Here is a 22,940-nt window from a genome sequence, read left to right on the forward strand (position 1 = left end):
CCTTTGATGGTTACGAGGGAGGGGAGGGGTGGGGATGGGAAAACACTAAGTGGTAACTTCAGTGAAGGGTAAGACAGTACACAAGACTGGGGAAGCCAGCACAACTTGTCCAAGGCAAGGTCCTGCAAGTGCCACAGACATATCCGAACTCCCTGAGGGACCGAATTACTGGGCTGAGGGACCACAGTCTGAGGGAACATCTAGCTCAACTGGCATAACATAGTTTATAAAGAAAATCTTCTACACTCTGCTTTGGTAAGTAGCGTCTCAGGTCTTAAAAGCCTATGAGCGGCCACTGATCTCACCCTGTCAGGAGCAAGGGAGAATGAAGAAAACTAAAGACATAAGGGAAAGATCAGTACAAAAGACTAATGGGCCACAACTACCACAGCCTCCACTAGACTGAGTCCAGTACAATAGATGGTGCCCGGCTATCACCACTGACTGCTCTGACAGGGATCACAACAGAGGGCCCTGGACAGAGCTAGAGAAAAACATAGAACAAAATTCTCACTCACAAAAAAAGATCAGACTTACTGGCCTGACAGAGACTGGAGAAACCTTGAGAGTATGGCCCCCGGACACCCTTTTAGCTCAGTAATGAAGTCATTCCTAAGGTTCACCCTTCAGCCAAATATTAGACAGGCCCATAAACAAAATGTGACTAAAGGGGCACACTAGCCCACGGGCAAGGACTAGAAGGCAGGAAGGGACAGGAAAGCTGGTAATAGGGAACCCAAGGTTGAGAAGGGAGAGTGTTGACATGTCGTAGGGTTGTTAACCAATGTCATAAAACACTATCTGTATTGTTTAGTGAGAAGCTAGTTTGTTCATCTAAAGTTCAATTTAAAAAAAAAAAAAAGGATTATACAAGGTAGCATGAAGAGATAATATCTGTTCTGCTTCTAAGTTTTTAGGTCACTATGTTAGAACTGGAAATAAAAAGTAGATTAGTAAGGTAATTCTTTAACATCGTTTTGTAGTTATTTTAAGCTGTAATTTTAATAATACTAACCTCAACAACAGCATCATTACTAGAATACTGTGCCAGGTCTCTAATCCCATTCATGAACTGTTTATTTGCAACACAAAAGGCTTTCCCGCTATCGATCATTGCGATACAAAGCTTCACAAGCTGAAAAAGAAAAAAAAATTGTATCAGGTTGAAAGCAATTTTACAAATGATTTGGCTGAACAAGTGTTGACAGTAACCACATGAGTTAACACAGTTAAGATAAAGTATGGTCATCAATAAACTCAAAATAGACTAAATAAAAATTGTTCTTTTTTCCTTGGGCCTATGAAGCAAATTCACAGGAGAACTGTACCAAAGTTCACAGAGTAGAACCCAGAGGCTGTCTGATAATAAAAAATAAACAAATCACTTTGTCAATTCAATTCAACCCCATAAATTAACCCTCTAAATATTTATTAAGCACAACCTAAAAGGAAGAAAATGGTATTTAGGGCAGGGCAAGCAGTATGATGAAAGGTTTTTTTAAACGGTGTGGTATGTTGGTGGAAAGGTGAATTAACGGGTGCAAGTGCATCCATCACGCTGGTCACTTCAGCATCAGTCTGTCCAAGCAGATGTCAGAACTGAGTCAAAAAACAATCTCTCCAAGGCGCTGTGCTGAGCCTTCACGGTGCCTTCCCCTTTCTCTCTTTCTTCTCTTCTCTCTTTCCTTCTTTTTTTACTTTCTTTCTCTTTTTCTCTTCCTTCCTCCCTTTTAGACACACAACATTTTCTTCAAACAAAGTCTTCAGTGAAGGTCATATATATATATATATAACCCAGGTAACCATGGAGCTACTCTAAACAAAGGCGGGGAGGGCATGGGGAGCGGTGGGGCGAAGGACACCAAAAAGAGGACAAAGAGGCCAGAGAAACTGTAGAAAACCCCCAAGGACCTCAGAGTATAATTTAAAGCTGGTGCTCTAGGGCCTAATCTCCGCTCTCAAAGAGCTTCTGTTCTAACCAGCGGACAAGCAGATAAATCCTACGCAGCACAAACACAACAGCTAGGACAAACCACGTGTACAGGCACAAAAGAAGAACCTAAACAGGCTTCCTGGGAGTCAGGGGAGGAGTCCCAGAAAAGGAACACTTGAGAGAAGACCTGAAGACCAACAGCAATTGGCCAATCAGAGGAGGGTAATGGAAGCTACTACTCTAGGAAGAAGATGTGCTAAGGCCCCAGAAATTTAAAAGGGCAGGGCAAACCTTAGGCACTAAGTGCTTAGTAGAGTGTGAAAATGTGGCGGGCATTAAAAAGGTGATGCTGAAAATGTATACAAGGGCCAGATTTAGGGAAAAATTAAAACAAAAAAAAAAAACAAAACAAAAAAACCTTGTATTTAATGCTAGGGGCCCTGGTGGCACAGTGGTAAAGTGTTTGGCTGCAAACCAAAAGGTCAGCAGTTTGAATGCACCAGCTGCTCCTTGGAAACCTGATGGAGCAGTCCCACCCTGTCCTCTAGGGTGGCAATGAGTTGGAATCAACTCGACAGCAACGGGGTTTATGTAATGCAAAGCTGTTCAAATTTTATGTGAAAGGAAATGGGAAGCAATTAAAGACATTAATTGGGTGAGTTGATCAGAGTTCCATTTTAGAATAATCTAAAAGGGGAAAAAATAAAGACAAGAAAATAGAAAAAATAAAGACAAGGAAGTAGCTTGAATTAAATCAGTAAGCAGGGCGAGAAGAGGAGAGACAAATGCAAGAATTGTTCAAGTACTCCTGCACAGTTAAGCAGACTGTGCTCTGCCAAGCGGAAGAGTAGGTGCTGAAATCCAGCCTGCACACTGCTTGCCAAGCTACGCATGAGCCCTGACACAGGCTGCATCTGCTATAAGATGTTAATTTGCACAAAGACACCACACTGGCTAGCATAGCAGAGACTCTTGTTTTAACCATGTTGGGGCCTGAGCTAGATGGGCCTATGATAAGCCAAGTGGAAAGTCTATCAAACACAAATGAAAACAGACGTTTGAAGCTCTGCACAGAGGAGTGGGCTGTAGATAGTTATGGAGTCATCAGCAAATACACAAAGTGTCTGTGATATATTCTAGAAAGAAAGCAAAGCACGAACATATAAGAAGACTCCCCAGCTGTGGGGGCCATGGTCTTGGGGAACATCTAGCTCAACTGGCATAACATAGTTTATAAAGAAAACGTTCTACACTCTACCTTGGTGAGTAGTGTCTGGGGTCTTAAAAGCTTGTGAACAGCCGTCTAAGATACTTCACTAGGAGCAAGGGAGAATGAATAAAATTAAAGACACAATGGAAACATTAGTCCAAAGGACTAATGGACCACAACTACCACAGCCTCCACTAGACTGAGTCCAGTACAACTAGATGGTGCACGGCTATCACCACTGACTGCTCTGACAGGGATCACAATAGAGGGTCCCGGACAGAGCTGAAGAAAAACGTAGAACGAAATTCTAACTCACAAAAAAAGATCAGACTTACTGGCCTGACAAAGACTGGAGAAACCTCAAGAGTATGGCCCCTGGACACCCTTTTAGCTCAGTAATGAAGTTATTCCTGAGGTTCACCCTTCAGCCAAAGATTAGACAGGCCAATAAAACAAAATGAGACTAAAGGGGCACACCAGCCCAGGAGCAAGGATTAGAAGGCAGGAGGGGACAGGAAAGTTGGTAATAGGGAACCCAAGGACAAAAAGGGAGAGTATTGACATGTTGTAGAGTTGGTAACCAATGTCACAAAACAGTATGTGTACTAATTGTTTAGTGAGAAGCTAGTTTGTTCTGTAAACCTTCATCTAAAGTACAATAATTTAAAAAAAAAAAAAGAAGACTCTCCAAATGAGACTAAAGAGGAACAGGGAAAGGTAGGAGGAAAACCAAGAAAATGATTTCACCAAAGTCCATAAAGAACAAAGTGCCAAAAGATGGATGAAAATGGATGGTTGAAAATCCACAAAGGTCAAATTTTTAAAAGATAAAAAAAATGTCTAATGGATTTTATGACCATGAGTCACCAGTAATCCTGGCAAGAATAGTTTTAAGGAAAATTGATTGTGGGGGAAGGGGGCAGCAGCCAGATTGCAGTGAGCTATGCATAACAGATAAAGAAGATATGATCATAGGTCAACGTCTCCCAACACATATTCTACAGAATATCCTGCAGGAATATTCTGTACCAAAATAAAGATTCTGTGATCAAATAAATCTGGGAAACTCCAGGTTTTTTAAAGTTAAATAGGCTTTTTTTTTTTTTTTATTGTACTTCAGGTGAAGTACAGAACAAGTAGTTTCTCATGAAACAGTAGTACACATATTGTTTTATGACATTGGTTAACAACCCCACAACATGTCAACCCTCTAACTTCTCAACTTTTTTTTTTTTTTGGTGAAAATACACATAGCCAAAGATACACCATTTACAAAAATTACTACATGCACAGTTCAGTGACACTGACTACGCTCTTCCAATTGTCCTGCTATTGTCACTTAAAATGAAGGCTTACAGAACAAAATAGTTTCTCATTTAACAGTTACTACACATGTTGCCCTATGACAACAGCTAACAATCTCACAACACATCAACAATATCCCTACTCAACGTTGGGTTCCCTATCACCAGCTTCCCTGTCCCCTTCTGCCTTCTGGCCCTTGTCACTGAACTACTGTACCTCATTAGTCCTATTTGGCCTTACAGGGCTGTCCACTCCCAGGCAGAACGGTAAACCTCGGAGATAACTTCACCACTGAGCTAAAACGGTGTCTGGGGGCCGTAGTCTCGGAGTTTCTCCAGTCTCCTTTAGGCCAGTAAATCTGGTCTTTTTTTTTTGTGAGTTAGAATTATGTTCTACATCCTTCTCCAGCTCTGTCCAGAACCCTCTGTTGTGATCCTGGTCAAAGCAGTCAATGGTGATAGCCGGGCACCATCTAGCTGTACTGGACTCAGTCCAGTGGAGGCCTGATTAGTCCTTTGGACTAATCTTTTCCTTATATCCTGTTCTCTTCATTCTCCCTTGCTCCTGAAGGGATGAGACCAGTGGAGTATCTTAGATGGCTGCTCACAGGCTTTTAAGACCCCAGACGCTACTCACCAAGGTAGAATGTAGAACATTGTCTTTATAAACTGTGTTACACCAATTGAGCTAGATGTTCCCAGAGACCATGGTCCCCACAGCCCTCCACCCAGCAATTCAGTCCCTCAGGGAGTTTGGATGTGTCTATGGGGCTTCCATGACCTTTCTTTGTACAAGGTGTGCTAGTTTCCCCTGTATTGTGTACTGTCTCACCCTTCACCCAAGATACCACTTATCTATTGCCTTAAATAGGCTTTTTTATTGTTAAACTTTTAAGAATTTTTGACATATTAATATGCACTGTGAATCCAAGACAGAAGGTATTATACTCAGCATTTCCAAAAAATATTTAACCATGGAATTCTCTTTAGAGGAAACATCTCATAGGACCAGCATTCCATAAAACCCACTTTGAGAAATGCTGGCAGAGTCCACTCTTTTAAATAATTTGTCAATTACCAAAAAAAAAAAGTTTTCATAACTAGAAGAACCAATTTCAAAGTTCATATGTAGTAACCAACATGCACAAAAAGAAAAAAAATTGAAAAAGTGTAGCTTTATATGATATTAAAATATACCATAAAGGTACAGTAATTAAAGTCTGGTAATGGATGTGAAAAGACAAACCAATCAATGGGGTACAACACAGAGTCAAAAAACAGATACCAGTATGCAATATTTTATAAAAGTAATATTCCAGTAAGTGGGGGGGGGGAGATTATCTCGTAAATGACATAACCAAAAAAACCAAACCCATTGCTGTCGAGTTGATTCCTACTCGTAACAACTCTTTATGACAGAGTAGAACTGCCCCGTAGAGTTTCCAAGATGCACCCGGTGGATTTGAACTGCCAATCTTTTGGTTAGCAAACATAGTAAATGACATAGGGACAACTAAACAGCGACCTAGAGAGAGAGATAAAAAAAGAAGAAGAAACAAAGTTGGATTCCAAATCCTCAAATTAATTTCAGATGGAATAAAGATCTAAGCATAAAAAATAACATCAAGAAGTATCCTGACAAAACAGGAAGTAATATGTTTTATAATCTCAAAGTGGGAAAAGCCTTTCTGAAAAGATGCAAAATTCAAAAGCCATAGAGGAAAAAAATTGATAAATTCAGGTACATAAAAATAAAACATTTCTACAAGAAAAAAATAACTTTGTCAAAGACAAATGACATGGGAAAACAATATTAGCAATAATTCACACAAGGCTAACTTCCCTAGTATAAAGAAGGCTATATAAAGCACTTTTTTAAATCCAGAAAAATTGGCAAAGCGCATGTATAGATAATTCCCATAAAAGGAAATACAAATGTCTCTTAAACCTGTGAAAACTTGTTCAATCTCACTCATAATAAAAGAAATGCAAATTACTACTATTTTTACAGAATAGCAAAGATCAAAGCATCTGATAACACGCTGTTCTGGAGAGTAGGGTATGCGGAAACAGGCACTCTCACACATTGTTGGCGGAAGTGTAAAAAAGTGGACTGAAAGGGAAGTGAACTAAAAAGAAATCTGAAATATCAGAAGTGGACAGATTGAAAGACTAGAGGTCTAGATGAGCTAGGAGTGAGGATGAGAACTGGAAGAACCACAGAGTCAAGTCAGAAAGTAAAATCTCAGCGTTCTAGATTTCAGAGATCAGAACTCTGTGTGATGACGCACAGAATATGCCATGAAAATAGGTACCAGAAGCCCAACAGAGGTGACTATCTACAGTTGCTAAGAGTCAGAATTGACTCAAAGGCAATAGGTTTTTTGGTATCACAAGAGTTGAAGAGAAAACCAAATTGTGATATTGCTGAACCACATGTACAGCTATCCAGAATGAAGGGCCAACTTGGGGAAAAAGAGGGAAACTTTGTCAGCAGTCAAAATCCTTATTAGATGACCGCAGTGAACAAGATATAACTGAATAACATAAGCTACAAAGTGGGAAGATTTCTACCTAAGTGAAACAGTAAAGGTCAAATTGATTAAAATTATCAAACTAGTATCCCCTTGCATTGAACAATTTTTCACTAAGTGATAACTACGTTCTAGGCATTTTGTCAAATGATCAGGATACAAAACATCTTAGTTGCTGACCATCCTTGAGTAAGTAACATCTTCTCTAAGTCTCGTTTTTTCAAGTGCAAATAGGGGATAATATTAACTTTGTGACATTGTTGTAAAGACTAGACATCGTGTAAGTAAAACAAAGGACTTGGTACACAGCAGTGCACAACAAAAGAGTTTTTGGGTTTTGTTTTTCCTTTAAAAACAGTCTTCGTCGTAGCAAGGATGTGGGGTATGGAGACCATGCTTTCAGGTGACATCTAAGTCAACTGGCATAACAAAGCTTATTAAGAAAATGTTCTGCATCCTACTTTGGTGAGTGGCGTCTGGGGTCTTAAAAGCTTGCAAGCGGCCATCTAAGATGCATCAATTGGTCCCAACCACTTGGAGTAAACGAGAAAGAAGAACACCAAAGACACAAGGAAAGTATTAGCCCAAGAGACAGAAAGGGCCACATAAACCAGAGACTTCATCAGCCTGAGACCAGAAGAACTAGATGGTGTCTGGCTACCACCAATGAACGTCCTGACAGGGAACACAACAGAGGGTCCCTGATGGAGCAGTAGAACGATGGGATGCAAAACTCAAATTCTAGTAAGAAGACCAGACTTAATGGTCTGACTGAGACTGGAGGTGCCCCGGAAAGCATGGTCCCTGGACTCTATCACCCCAGAACTATAACAATTTCCGAGGCCAACTCTTCAGACAGGGATTGGACTGGACTGTGGGATATAAAGCGATACTTGTAAAGAGTGTGCCGCTTAGTCAAGTAGATACAAGAGACCAAAAGGGCAGCTTCTGTCCAGAGGTGAGATGGGAAGGCAGAGAGGGTTAAGAGCTGGTTGAATGTTCATGGGGAATCAGGGACGGAGGGGAGGAGTGTGCTGTCGCAGAATGGGGTGAGCAGTTGGGGTCTCATAACAACATATGTAAAAAAAAAATTTCTGTATGGGAGACTAACTTGAAATGTAAACTTCATTTAATTACAACAATTAAAAAAAAAAAAGTTTAGCTTAACTAGAAAAAAATGTCTGCCTTGAGAACTGTGCCCTTTGAAGATCTTCCTATATGGGATCAAATTGACAACTGCAACTCGAAAGGGGGCAGAGAGTTTCTGTTAATGGGGGAGGAACACTAGGAAAAGGAGGGTGAGAATGGTTGCACAACTCGAAGAACGTAACTAAATGCTACATGTAGAAATTGTCAAACTGGTGTAGGTTCTGCTGTGTATATTCTCAACAAAACAACAAAAATAAGATAAGTTATATTTTAAAAGGCACACATTGAAAAAAAGCATCTACAATGAGATACCACCTCACTCCATTAGAATGGCAATGATAAAAATAAATGGAAAACAACAGGCATTGGTGAGGATGTAGAGAAACTGGAACCCTGATTCATTGCTGGGAGGAGTGTAAAATGACACAGCCACTGGGGAAACCAGCTTGGCATTCCTCAAAAAGTCAACCAGAGAACTGCTCTATAACCCAGCTATCGCAGTCCTAGGTATATACCCGGAAGAAGTGAAGGCAGGAACCCAAACAGAAACTGGTACACCAATGTTCACTGCAGCACTTTTCACAACAGCCAAAAGGTGGAAACAACTGAAATGCCCATCAGCAGATGAATGGATAAACAAAATGTGGTACATACAGACAATGGAATATTACTCAGCCATAAAGAGCAATAAAGTCCTTATGAATGACATGACATGGATGAACCCTGAAAACATGCTGAACAAAATAAGTCAGTCGCAAAAGGACAAGTACTGTATGACTGCACTTATATGAAATAAGAAAACTTGTAGAAACCAAAGCTTATTACTTGTTACCAGGGGTTGGCAGGAGGGGGATAGGGGGACTCTTTGTTTATGGGACACTGAGGTTATGTTTATAGAGACAGAATAATTTGAAAAAGGATAGTGAGAATGGTTGTACAACTTGAAGAATGTATCAATGTCACTAAATTTTACAGGTAAAAATTGTTGAGATGGCTTATGCTCTGTTGTTGTTAGTTGCCATTAAGTCAATTCCAACTCATGGTGACCCCATGTGTGCAGAATAGAACTACTCCATAGGATAGTCAAGACTGACTTTTCGGAAGCAGATCACCAGGCCTTTCTTCCAAGGTGCCTCTGGATGGGTTCCGGAACCTTTTGGTTAACAGTCCAGTGTTAAACTGGGTGTGCCACTCAGGGACTCCAGAGATGCCACAGGTTTTGTTATGGATATTTTCACCACAATAAAATCTTTTTAAAAAGAAAAAAAAAAAAAACAGTCTCTGTCTTCAAGGAGCTAACAGTCTGTTGAAGAGCTATCATCATCATCATTAACATTAGGAACTACACCATGTGCCAGGAACAGTGCTAAGCACTTTATGTGTATTATTTCATCTTATTCTCATAATAACCCTAGGAGATAGGTAGATATTCTTATTTTCCCCATTTTGTAGACGAAAAAACTGAGACACAAAAAGGTTAAGGAACTTGCCCAAGGTCACACAGCTAGTAAATGGTAGGGCCGCATTCAAACGCAGGAACAAACAAGAGTTGTGTTCTTAACTATGTTACAAACTAAAAATTACAATAATATTATAATAGTTTAAGTGGAAGCATGTACAAGAAGCAATGCAAGAAAAAGAACCAAAGTTTGGTAGTATTTGAGCTGAGATTTAAAGGGTGTCTGCTTAAGCACTTTCCACGATAGCAAAAAGATGGAAACAACCTAGGTGCCCACCAACTGACAAATGGATGAACAAATTATGGTATATTCACACAATGGAATACTACACAACGATAAAGAACAATGATGAAGCCATGAAACATAACATGGAGGAATCTGGAAGGCATTATGCTGAGTGAATTGAGTCAGTCACAAAAGGACAAATTTGTAAAAGATCACTATCCTAAGAACTCAAGAAAAGGTTTAAACACAGAAGAAAACATTCTTTGATGGTTACGAGGGTGGGGAGGGAGGGTGAGGGTTATTCACTAACTAGATAGTAGACAAGAATTATCTCAGGTGATGGGAAGGACAGCACACACTACAGGGGAAGTCAGCACAACTGGACTAAACCAAAGGTAAGAAGTTTCCTGAACACAACCAAACACTTTGAGGGACACAGCAGAAGGGCTGGGTGTCTGGGGACCATGCTTTCAGGGGACATCTAGGTCAACTGGCATAACAAAGCTTATTAAGAAAATGTTCTGCATCCTACTTTGGTGAGTGGCATCTGGGGTCTTAAAGCTAGCAAGTAGCCATCTAAGATGCATCAACTGGGCTCAACCCACCTGGAGTAAAGGAGAATGAAGAATACCAAAGACACAAGGAAAGTATTAGCCCACGAGACAGAAAAGGCCACATAAACCAGAGACTGCATCAGCCTGAGACCAGAAGAACTAGACGGTACCCAGCTACCAGCAATGACCGCCCTGACAGGGAACACAACAAAGAGTCCCTGATGGAGCATCAGAAAAGTGGGGTGCAGAACTCAAATTCAAGTAAAAAGGCCAGACTTAATAGTCTGACTGAGACTGGAGGAATCCCAGAAAGCATGGCCCCCAGACTCTCTGTTAGCACAAAACCATTCCCGAGGCCAACTCTTCAGTCAAAGATTAGACTGGACTATGGGACATAAAATGATACTGGTGAAGAGTGTGCTTCTTAGCTCAAGTAGATACATGATATTAAACATGCAGCTTCTGTCTGGAGGTGAGATGGGAAGGCAGAGAGGGTTAGGAGCCGGTTGAATGGACATGGGAAATCAGGCGTGGAAAGGAGGAGTGTGCTGTCACAGTACAGGGAGAGTATTTAGAGTCACATAACAATGTATGTATAAATTTTTGTATGAGAGACTAACTTGAATTGTAAGCTTTCACTTAAAGTACAACAATAAAATAAAAAAAGGGTGCCTGCTTAACAAACAAGGGAGCAAGCTTCCAGTGAGAAGATGCAACAGATAAAGAAATTGTATCTAGACGGCAACTATGACACTCTGTGATGCTGCCACAATACAGAACACCTGGCAGACTGGTTAAATAAGTGGACCCAGCAGAGCAATACCACCAGAAAGAATGTAACTACTGGTGGCCTACATTATAAACAAAATAAATGTGACCTAAGTAACCAGACTCGTTTAACCGGTCTCTGGCATGATTTACAATGATAGTGCAGGTAGAACTTGCCCTGCAGAAAGCTAGGAAATTACTAAAACTGGTCTTGGGCACCACTCCCCCCCTTGTCCTTCAATGCCACCACCTTCAACACCCATTTCCTGTTCCTCTCAGACTCTCTACGCTAACTCCCCATAATCCTAACATAAAAGTGATATATAATAGCTTAAGAATTTGGGAGGGAGTATATTTTATAAAGGAGCAAGCTTTTGATCTAGAGGCATATAAAATTAAATTTGGAATTTCCATTTGGGGGGAAGTGATATTTTAAAAGATGACAAGTTTCCATGATGCCCTTAGTAGACCTAGGAATGACTCTTTAGAAGGGCTTAAGAGTTCTTAGTACTGAATGCCAATACTTTAATAACTTGTTTAAGATTTGAACCTTTCGATCTTAAGATTCAGCCAGTCTCCCTCACCCTCAACCAAATCATATAAAGAAAAACAGCCACTCGTAAAAGCAATATCATTAACAAAAATGCTGCCAGTGGATTCCAGTTGTATAGGTACTGTAAAATTTTTGAGGTTTTTTTTCCCCCTTACAAAGTGTTTCATATGATTTAGATGCAGTTCTACGATAACCCCACTGCCGTCAAGTCGATTCCAACTCACAGCACCCTACAGCACAGAGTAGAAATGCCCTATAGGGCTTCCAGACTGTAATCTTTAAAGAAGCAGACTGCTACATCTTTCTCCCGCAGAGAGACTGAAAGTTCAAATTGCGGAACTTTCAGTTAGCAGCTGAGCGCTTAACCACTGCACCACCAGGGCTCTAAAGAGGACAGATATCCTTATTACACTACTCTTTGATTCTTCTTAAAAAAGTCTTGCCCATCTATAAATTCTCTCACTAGTCTACCAGAAAAATCAAAACTAAATATTTAACGTTTAAGAAAAAACGTAATTTTTAAGTAGAAAATAAAGAAAGCTACTTAAAAATAATAGCCCTACTCATTATTCAAATATTAATTTTTAAAAACACTTGCCTGGAAATTTGTTACGGTTCCTCTGAAAATCTCTGAGTGGCATGTGCTCTCCCAAGATGCATCTTGAAGTTCAGTGGTACGTAAGAGCACTGGACTAAGAATAAAACATCTGGGTTCTAACCTTGGTTCTGTTTCTTCTAACTGTGATTTACGAAAAGTCCACTTCATTTTCTTGGGCTTTGGTATCCTCATCTATAAAATGGGAATAATACCACTTGTCCTACCTAGCTTACAGAATTATTACAAAAATAAAAAAATATACTGTAGAAAAAAGGTTCAAGTCGATTCCAACTCATGGTGACCTCAGGCAGAGTAAAACTGTACTCCATAGGGTTTTCATGGCTGTGACCTTTCAGAAGCAGACTGGCAGGCCTTTCTTCTGAGGCATCTCTAAGTGAGTTCGAACTGCCAACCTTTCAGTTAGTAGTGAAGCACTCAACCACTTGTGCCACCCAGGGAACCGAACACTTACACAAAAATAACTTAGTAATAAATATTTTCTAAAATTTTGATTATTTTATACATATTACTAATACTACTGCTTTATAAAGTGTCTATATTATACACATTTATATGTATATATATGTTCCATGATTTCAAAACATTTGAAAACCTTCAGCCTAAGTAACACATTTTATATGCTTGCTACTCAAAGTGTGGTCCATGGACCAACAACATTGGCAGCACCTAGAATCTGGTTAGAAACACAGAATCTCAGGTACCTCAGACCTACTGAATCAGAACCTGTAGTTTCACAAGATCCCCAGGTGATTTCTATGCACAGTAAGGTTTGAGAAGCACTGCTTTATACAGCAATACCATTTACAATAATAATTATATTAATAAGAAATTAATTTCAGAAAAGGTATTTCAAATATATGCATCTGACTCCAGAAGTTTTAAGAGATATTTCACTGAACAATGGTTCTTGGGATCAGAAGTCATGTCTTACTCATTCTGACATTTCTGATACCCAGTATGATGCATGATATATAGCAGACACTGCATATATACAGAAAGTTTATAAATCATTAATACAGAAGGTGGGAATCAATGCACACTTACCCTCATAAGAAATATAACCACTTAATATTAATTATTAAATATATCTTAAGCATTTCTGACATTAGCTAAAAAAAATTAAAATGAGTATTTTCATTTGTATTTATATTTGAACTTGTACACACTCAAATGTATAAACAAGAATGGTCAGGCTATGTATGCAATCCATAAGCATCAGAAAAGATAGATACATATGAACTAGCTAGAATAGGCAAGCACATACAGACCAAAGTATTAGTGGTTACCAGGGGCAGACGAGAGGGAAGGAAAGGGGAACTCACTGCTTAGCGAACACTGAGCTTCTGCTAAGGGTGACAGAAAAATCTGGAAATGGATAATGGTGGTTGAGCAATATGATAAACATAATTAATATGTCACTGAATTATACATGTGAAGACTGTGTAAATGGCAAATGTTTTGTTACATATATTTACCACAATAAATTATGATAATAAACAACAACAAAAGATAGATACGATCCTTGATGGAGAAGAAGGTAACATAAAGGATGTCAGACGTGGACTCAGATTCTTGCTCTGGCACGAAATAAGACTTTGAACAAGCTACTTAATGTCTTTAGCATCAATTTCCTCAAAAGTAAAATTAGGATAATAATAGCATTTATCCTCAGAGAGATAAAAGTAATGTGATAAAAGAGACCTACATAAATGGAAGAACATTCCATCATATAGACACAATGCAATCCGATTCAAATTCCAACACCATTCTTTACTGAAATGAAAAAACAAATCACCAACTTTACATGGAGAGGCGAGAGGCCTGAGATACCCTTGAAACTTTGTACGGAAACCACAGCTGGAGGTCACCTTTCAGTAAATAACAGATTGGCTCATAAAATAAAGACTATCACCCACTAGTACTGTGCTCCTTTAATAAATCATCTATTTGAGACCAAACCGTCAGCATTTACCCTAAAGCAAAGATGAGAAGGTAACGGGGTGGGGGTGGTCAGGGAAGCTAGATTAATGGAAAGAACAACCAGAGCAGAAATAATAAGAATGTTGACACACTGTAAAAAATGTAACCAATGTCACTATACAGAAATTGTTAAATGGGAACGTAATTTCCTATGCAACTTTCGCCAAAAACACAATAAAATACTGTAATAAAAAAGTAATGTGAACTATCTGGTATAATAGACACTAGTCATTATTTATGGAAAGCAAGACTTAATGTTTTGAAAAGTTAAAAATGTAAATTTACCTTATCAAGTTTTAGTTCCAATTCTGCCACATCTCCTTCTACTTCTTCCAATGCAGCCCTAGAAAAATTACACATAAAATAAGTTATTATACGTGCTTAAATGTATTTACACTTCAAAAATAACTCTAGCTAAAAAAAAAAATGAATGCTGAAAAATTACACTTTCATATAAAGTAATAATTACCTCAGAATTGAGCATGAACATTTGATAAACATGCAAAACAACAGATAATACAATTCTTGTTTAGGGAAACGAGAGACTGCATTAGGCTGGTTTACACATTCATACTATTCAGATTAATAACACTAATTAGAGCTATTTAGCATGTATTTTAGGAAAAAAAAAAAAGAAGAAATTTCAAAAGTTGGGCCTTATAAAGAATCAGACTTCTATACAACAAAGCATCACGCAGCAAGACAGCAAACCAACGTTGGAAGCAAAAAGAACGGCTTTCACTATAAATAGCTGAGAAAGATGCTACTTTTGTTTAGTGCACCATTTTGTTTCCAATTTATTTTTAAAAAATCAGTACCTAAAACCAGTACATTTTAGTCTCACTTCTAACAATCCAATTTTAACACAGAAAATTTAGCGAAGACTAGAAACTAAATAAGAAGCCCTGGTGGTGCAGTGGTTAAGCATACGGCTACTAAGCAAAGGTTGGCAGTTTGAAACTACCCAGCAGCTCCGTGGGAGAAAAGACCTGGCTATCTGTTCCCATAAAGATTACAGCCTAGGAAAGCCTATGGGACAGTTCTGCTCTGTCACATACGATCGCTATGAGATGGAATATGATGAGCAGGAAGGCTGCCCCTTACCAAAAGCACTTTCTGTATTTTGTAAATTGAATCTATATAGCTCGCATGCTATAAGGTAGTATTTTTCAAACTGTAGGTCATGACTCATTAGAGAGTCATTTAATCATTGTAGTGAGTCAGCACCAACTATTTTTATGAAAAAGAATAGAAATTTTGAGAGCTTTATCAGAAATGAGTAAATGACGTTTCATGAAACGTCTGTTTCACATGCACGTGTGCACACATGCCTGTAGAATGTATGCGCATGCTTGCTAGATCACAATACAAAAAGTGACTCTTGCTGTACATTGTGACAAAAAACTTTAAAAGCCCCCAGTAAAGGAAATGCAAAGATCAAGCATGAACTACAGAGTCAGAAGAGCTACCAATCCTAGCTCAAATCTTATTAAATGTAGAATATTGGAGGAAGATGACTTAACATTCTGAGACTTATCAACCTCTGATAAATGAACAAAATACCTCAAACATTTTTACAAGAATTATTTGGTACATTATGCATCTAAATGCCTGGACTAAAGTAATCACTCGATAAATCAGTGCTACAACCCATTATTCTTTCTAAATCTAAACCAACTATAAAGTTATAAACCTGGTACTATACTGTCTATACAACTTAGTAACTATTTGAATTTACTTTCTTAACATCTGTGAACCTCACTTCTCCTTATCTGTAGGGAATAATGATATCAACATATCACAGTGTTTTTGTAAGTGATAAAAATAATAAGCCTACTAAAATATCTTGCATGGATGTCAAGCACCAAAAGCTTTCAGTAAATATTAGTTTCCCCTTCTCCAAATCCAACTCTTTTGGCCTAAGTAAAATACACACCACCCCAAGTTGTGGAAGTACACACTCCTATGGGAAACCTGCTCCTTCAAAATAAAAGAAGTTCCTTGGTTTGGAGGTTTAGGGTCATGTTTCATGGGACATCCCAGTTAACTGGCCTAATAATGTGGTCAATGCTCTGTTCTACCCCTAGTTCACTGTGTAGTGCCTGGGGTTTTAAAAGCTTCCAAGCAGCCATCCAAGGTATAACAAGTGGTCTTTATTCACCTGGAGCAACAGAGGAAAGAGTCAGGAATAGGAGGAAATGGAATGTGTGGCTAATTGCCTCCATGAACAACTGCCTCCTCTGCCATGAGACCAGAAGAATTGGATGGTGCCTGGATACCATTACTGAACATTTTGATCAAAGATTCTATAGAAGAATCCTGATCAAAAGGGAGAAAATACGGAACAGAATTTCAAATTCTCATGGACTGCAGACCTTCTGGAGCCATGGAGGCTGGGTGAATCCCCAAAACTATTGCCCTGAGATAGTCTTTAAATCTTAAATCAAAAATATCCCCTGAAGTCTTCTTAAAACCATAATTTAACTTAACTAGTAAAGAATGCCTGCCTGGGGGTCTGGGGACCCTGGTTTCTGGGGACATCTAGGTCAACTGGCATAACTAAGTTTATTAAGAAAATGTTCTGCATCCCACTTTGGTGAGTGATGCCTGGGGTCTTAAAAGCTAGCAAGCAGCCATCTAAGATGCATCAATTGGTCCCAACCCACCTGGAGCAAAGGAGAATGAAGAACACCAAAGACACAAGGAAAATATTAGCCCAAGAGACAGAAAGGGCGACATAAACCAGAGACTCCATCAGCCTGAGACCAGAAGAGCTAGATGGTGCCCAGCTACCACCAATGACTGCCCTGCAGGGAACACAGCAGAGAGTCCTTGACAGCGCAGGAGAAAAGTGAGGTGCAGAACACAAATTCTAGTAAAAAGACCAGACTTAATGGTCTTACTGAGACTGGAGGAACCCCAGAAGACATAGCCCCCGGACTCTCTGTTAACCCAGAACTAAAACCATTCCCAAAGCCAACTCTTCAGACAAAGAACAGACTGGACTATAAGACATAAAATGATACTCATGAAGAGTGTGCTTCTTAGTTCAAGTAGATACACAAGACTAAATGGTCAGCTCCTGTCCAGAGGTGAGATGAGAAGGCAGAAAGAGATAGGAGCTATTTGAATGGACACAGAAAACCAGGGGTGGAAAGGAGGAGTGTGTTGTCACATTATAGGGAGAGCAACTAGGATCACATAACAATGTGTGTATAAATGTTTGTAGGAGAAACTAACTTGAGCTATAAACTTTCACCTAAAGCACAATTTAAATAAAGGATAAAAAAAAAAAAAGAATGCTTGCCTGAGGCATTATGCTCTTTTAAGATCTATCTATATGGGGAGCAGAAACTCTGGTGGCGTAGTGGTTAAGAGCTACAGCTGCTAACCAAAAGGTCAGCAGTTTGAATCTACCAGGCACTCCTTGGAAATTCTATGGGGAAGTTCTACTCTGTCCTATAGGGTCACCATCAGTCAGAATTGACTCGATGGCAATGGGTTTTTTTTATATGGGATCAAACTGACAAAAGCAACTCGAAAGGTTAGATTGGACACTATACTTGGTAAAGTAGAAGGCTGGCAAAAAAGAGGAAGACCCTCAACGAAATGGATTAACACAATGACTGCAACAATGGGCTCAAACATAGCAGTGATTGAGAGGATGGTGCAGGATTGGGCAATGTTCATGAGGTTGTTGAGTTGAAACCAACTTGAAGTCACCAGTCTTAGCATCTAGTGCTGCTGTAACAAATATAAGCAGATGGCTTTTAACAAAGAGGTATTTATTCTCTCAGTTTAGGAGGTTAAAAGTCTGAATTCAGGGTGCCAGCTCCAGGGAAAGACTTTCTCTCTTTGTTGGCTCTGGGGGAAGGTCCTTGTCATCAACTTTTCCCTGGCCTAGGAGCTTCTCAGTGCAGGGACACCAGGTCCAAAAGACACGCTCCCCTCCTGCTTTTGCTTCCTTGGTGGCAGGAGGTCCCTTACCTCTCCGCTAGATTCTCTCTTTTATATCTCAAAGGAGACTGACTCAACATACAACCTAATCCAGTAGATTGAGTCCTGCCTCATTAACATAGCTGCCTCTAATCTGGCCTAATTAGTATCACAGAGGTAGGATTTACAACACATAGAAAAATCACATCAGACAGATCACAAAATGGTGGACAATCACACAATACTGGGAATCATGGCCTACGCAAGTTGACACACATTTTAAGGGGACACAATTCAATCCATTACAACACCTAACAACAACAGCATCAAGGAAGCAAGAGAGTGGAGACAGCAGTCATTATACTCAAGGAGGTTGGTGGAAGTATGGTAAAACCTACTGGTGAATATTTATTTCCAGTTCTTTTCTCCTTCCTGGCACACAGAAGGATTATTTCCTACCTCTTAGAAACACACAACCTACCCAAATTGACCCAAATGGAAGTAGAAAATTTCACAGACCCACAACAAATAAAGAGATTAAATCAGTGATCACAAACCTCTCAACAACAAAAAAAAGTCCTGGACCAGATGGCTTCACTGAAGAATTCTATCCATTTAGAGAAGAACTGACAACAATCCTGTTTAAACTCTTCCAAAAGATGGAGAAGGAAGGAATGCTCTCTAATTCATTCTATTAAGCAAACATAACCTTGATACCAAAATAAGAAAAGACACAAGAAAGGACAACTAAAGGTCAATATCCCATATGAACATAGATGCAAAAATCCACAACAAAACACTAGCTCTACCTTAAGGCCCAAATCTGGCTTCTGCTCCATCCCTCTACTGTAAATACTCAGTCTCCCAATGACTGATGGTGAAACTCTATAGCATTTTTTTCCTACTGGGATCACAGGAGCTCAGCCTCCTGCAGAATCCCTTTCACTGGACCTTGCTTCAATGTTTAGCTCTGGGCTTTTCTTGACAGTCACTTTAAGAAATAGCCAGATTTGCCCATAACAATCTATAGATTCAACACAATCCCGAACAAAGTTCCAACAGCCTTCTTTACAGAAATGGAAAAACCAATCCCCAACTATATATGGAATGACAAGAGGCCCCGAATAGCTAAAGCAATTTTGAATGAGAAGAACAAAATAGGAGGACTTATACTTCCTGATTTTAAAACATACAGCTACAGTAATCAAAGTAGCCTGGTACTAATATAATAACAGACACAAATGGAATTAAGAGTCCAGGAATAACACCACACGTCTACGGTCAACTGATTTTTGACAAAGGTGTTCAGTTCATTCGATAGGAAAAAAAGAGTCTATTCAATCAATGGTGTTGGGAAAATCAGATTTCCACATGCAGAAAACAGGATACATGCCTCACACCATACACAAAAACAAATTCAAAATCTATTAAATACCTAAATGTGAAAACTAAAATCATAAAATTCTTAGAAGAAAATACTGGGGCAAGGCTGTCTGGCCTAGCTTTTAACAATGGATTATCTAATATAAAAACAGAAGCATGAACATAAAAATTAAAAACTTCTGTTCATAAAAAGACTTTACCAAAAAAAAATGAAAAGACAAGCTAACAACTAGGAGAATATCTTCAGAAACCATACATCCTACAAGAATCTAAAAACCAAAATATATATAAAACTTCAACAACTTAACAACAAAAAGACCAATAACCCAATCAAAACATGGGCAAAGGGCCTGAATAGACATTTCACCAAAGATGACATTCAAATGGCCACCAAACACATGAAAAGATGCTCAACATCATTAGCCATCACAGAGATGTAAACCAAAACCACAGTGAGGCTCTCGGACATCCTTTTAGCTCAGTAATGAAGTCACTCCCGAGGTTCACCCTTCAGCCAAAGATTAGACAGGCCGATAAAACAAAATGAGACTAAAGGGGCACACCAGCCCAGCAGCAGGGACTAGAAGGCAGGAGGGGACGGGAAACCTGGTAATAGGGAACCCAAGGTTGAAAAGGGGAGAGTGTTGACATATCATGGGGTTGGCAACCAATGTCACAAAACAATACGGGTACTAATTGTTTAATGAGAAGCTAGTTTGTTCTGTAAAGCTTCATCTAAAGTACAATTCAAAAAAAAACACACACACAAAGAGATCCATTTCACTCCCATCAGGACAGCCAGAAGGAAGAAAAACAGAAAATAACAAATGTTGGCAAGGATACGGGAAAACTGGAGCACTTAGCCATTGCTGGTGGAATGCAAAATGGTACAGCAGTTGTGGAAAACAGTGTGGCACATCCTCAAAAAAACTAAAAATAGAACTACCATAAGCCAACAAAAAAACTAAACCTGTTGCCATCTAATCGATTCTGACTCATAGTGACCCTACAGGACAGAGTAGAACTGCCCCATACGGTTTCCAAGAAGCAGCTGGTGGATTCAAACTGCTGACTTTTTGGTTAGCAGCTGAGCTCCTAACCACTGCAGCACCAGGGCTCCAGAACTACCATATGACCCAGAAATTCCAATCCTAGGGATACACCCATGAGAACTGAAAGCAGAGACTCAAACAGACACTTAGAAACAAATGTTCACTGCAGTACTATTCACAATAGCAAAAGACAGAAACAACCAAAACGCCTATCAACCAATAAATGTACAAACAAAATGTGATACATAAATACAATGCAATACTACTCAGCCAGTAAGAGAAACCACATCTTGATAAATGCTACAATACGGATGGCACTGAAGACATTATGCTGAGTGAAACAAGTCAATCAGAAAAGGACAAATATTGTTTGACCTCACTTATATAAAAAGACCCTATAGGACAGAGTAGAACTGCCCCATAAGGTATCCAATGAGTAGCTGGTGGATTTGAACTGCTGGCCTTTTGGTGAGCAGCCAAGCTTTAACCACTGTGTCACCAGGGATCCATATAAAAACACAAGAAGAGGCAAATGTATTGAGACCAGTTTATTAATGGTTACCAGAGGAAAAAAGGAGGGGGAAAGAGAGAAATACTGTTTATGGGGCACTGAATTTCTATTTATGGTGATAGAAAAATCACATTGATTAAAGATAGGTTTGCACAGCCCATTAGTGTAATTACTGTCAATAAATTATATACCTGTAAAAAGTTGAATTGGCAAAAGTTGTGTGATACATTAACAACAATCACCAAAAAAATGATTAGCTGCTGAGGCTGCTTATGTACAACCAAACACCTCATGGGATTTGCTTCCTTGGTTTGGAGGTTTAGGGCCATGGTTTCATGGGACATCCCAGTTAATAGGCCTAATAACGTGTTTAGTGCTTCTGTTCTACCTCCTAGTTCATTGTGCAGTGCCTGGCGTCTTAAAAGATTGCAAGCCACCATCCAAGGCACAACAACTGGTCTCTATTTCCTGGAGCAACAGAGGAAAAACCAGAGTCAGAAATAGGAGGAAGATACCAAATGTGTGGCTAATTGCCTCCATGAACAACTGCCTCCTTTGCTAGGAGACCAGAACTGGCTAGTGCCCAGCCACCATTATTGAACATTCTCATCAAAGAGTCTATAAAGAATCCTGATCAAAAGGGGAAAAATGTAGAACAGAATTTCAAACTCTCATGGACTCCAGACTTTCTGGAGTCATGGAAGCTGGATGAACCCCTGAATCTATTGCCCTGAGATAATCTTTAAACTTTAAACCAAAAATATCCCCTGAAGTACTCTTAAAACCAAACAATAATTTAGCTTATCTAGTAAAGAATGTCTGCCTTGAGCACTGTGCTCCTTTAAGATCTAGCTATATGGGATCAAACTGACAACAGCAACTTGAAAGATCAGATAAGACACTTAGTGGGCAGGGAGTTTATGTTAATGGGGGAGGAACAATTCGGAACAGGTGGGTGAAAATGGTTGCACAACTTGAAGAATGTAATCAATGTCACTGAATTGTATGTGTAGAAATTGTTGAATTGGTGTATGTATGTTCTGCTGTGTATATTCTTAACAACAACAACAAAAATAAAATAAATTATTAAAAAAATGTTTTGAAGCTTTGGAGATTTTGAAAATGCATAAGGGATTAACATGATTTTATTTTTCTGTATCTCTCCCTAGATTATAAACTCTTTGTGGGCAAGGATTTCTATCTTATTACTCTTTATATCCTTGGCACTATTACAATGCATGGTGCCTTATTCAACAAATGTTTATTTAATGCCTACCTCAGTAAAACATCAGTTAAGAGGACTTCTCAAAAAGACAAAAGTAACAAAAAGTATAGATTTATTCAAAAGAGTCAGACAGACTGCTGCATTGGCAATCAGAACTAGACACAATTATTATTAACTATAAAACTTTGAAAAAGCAATTTAAGCGTCCAAATACTGATTACTACAACTATAAAATTATTTGCATAAAATCTCATAGGTTTATGGAATCAGTACATCGGACAAGATGGGTTGCCACCCGTTTTTGTACAGCCCATAAGCTAAAATGTTTTTACATTTTTAAATGGTTGCAAAAAAAAAAAAAAGTAATATTTCATGAAAATTATATTAAATTCAAATTTCATTGTCCATAAATAAAGTTTTATTGAAATACAGCCAAGCTCATTCCTTTACATAATGTCTATTACAGTTTTCACGCTACAACAGCAGTTTAGTTGGAACAGAGACAGTACAGTCCACAAAGTCGAAAGTATTTATTATTTGTCCT

The 22,940-nt window shown here is 39.0% G+C and overlaps 1 protein-coding gene across 4 annotated transcripts in view; it reads right to left on the reverse strand.

The window, feature by feature from the left end:
• Positions 1–22,940, reverse strand: part of ACAP2 (ArfGAP with coiled-coil, ankyrin repeat and PH domains 2) — a 154,414-nt gene that overhangs the window by 90,338 nt on the left and 41,136 nt on the right. For all 4 annotated transcript variants that reach the window (XR_002823606.1, XM_004373574.3, XM_023728729.1 and 1 more), the window contains 2 exons: positions 14,575–14,632; positions 1,016–1,135 (listed from right to left, as the gene is read on the reverse strand). Coding sequence is in view for 3 of the 4 variants with exons in the window: in XM_004373574.3 (XP_004373631.1) it covers positions 1,016–1,135; positions 14,575–14,632 (178 nt within the window). In the remaining variant the exon portion in view is untranslated. The remainder of the gene's footprint in view (positions 1–1,015; positions 1,136–14,574; positions 14,633–22,940) is intronic.

The sequence above is a fragment of the Trichechus manatus genome, unplaced genomic scaffold, assembly GCF_000243295.1.
Source record: "Trichechus manatus latirostris isolate Lorelei unplaced genomic scaffold, TriManLat1.0 scaffold00026, whole genome shotgun sequence".
NCBI classification, from domain to species: Eukaryota; Metazoa; Chordata; class Mammalia; order Sirenia; family Trichechidae; genus Trichechus; species Trichechus manatus.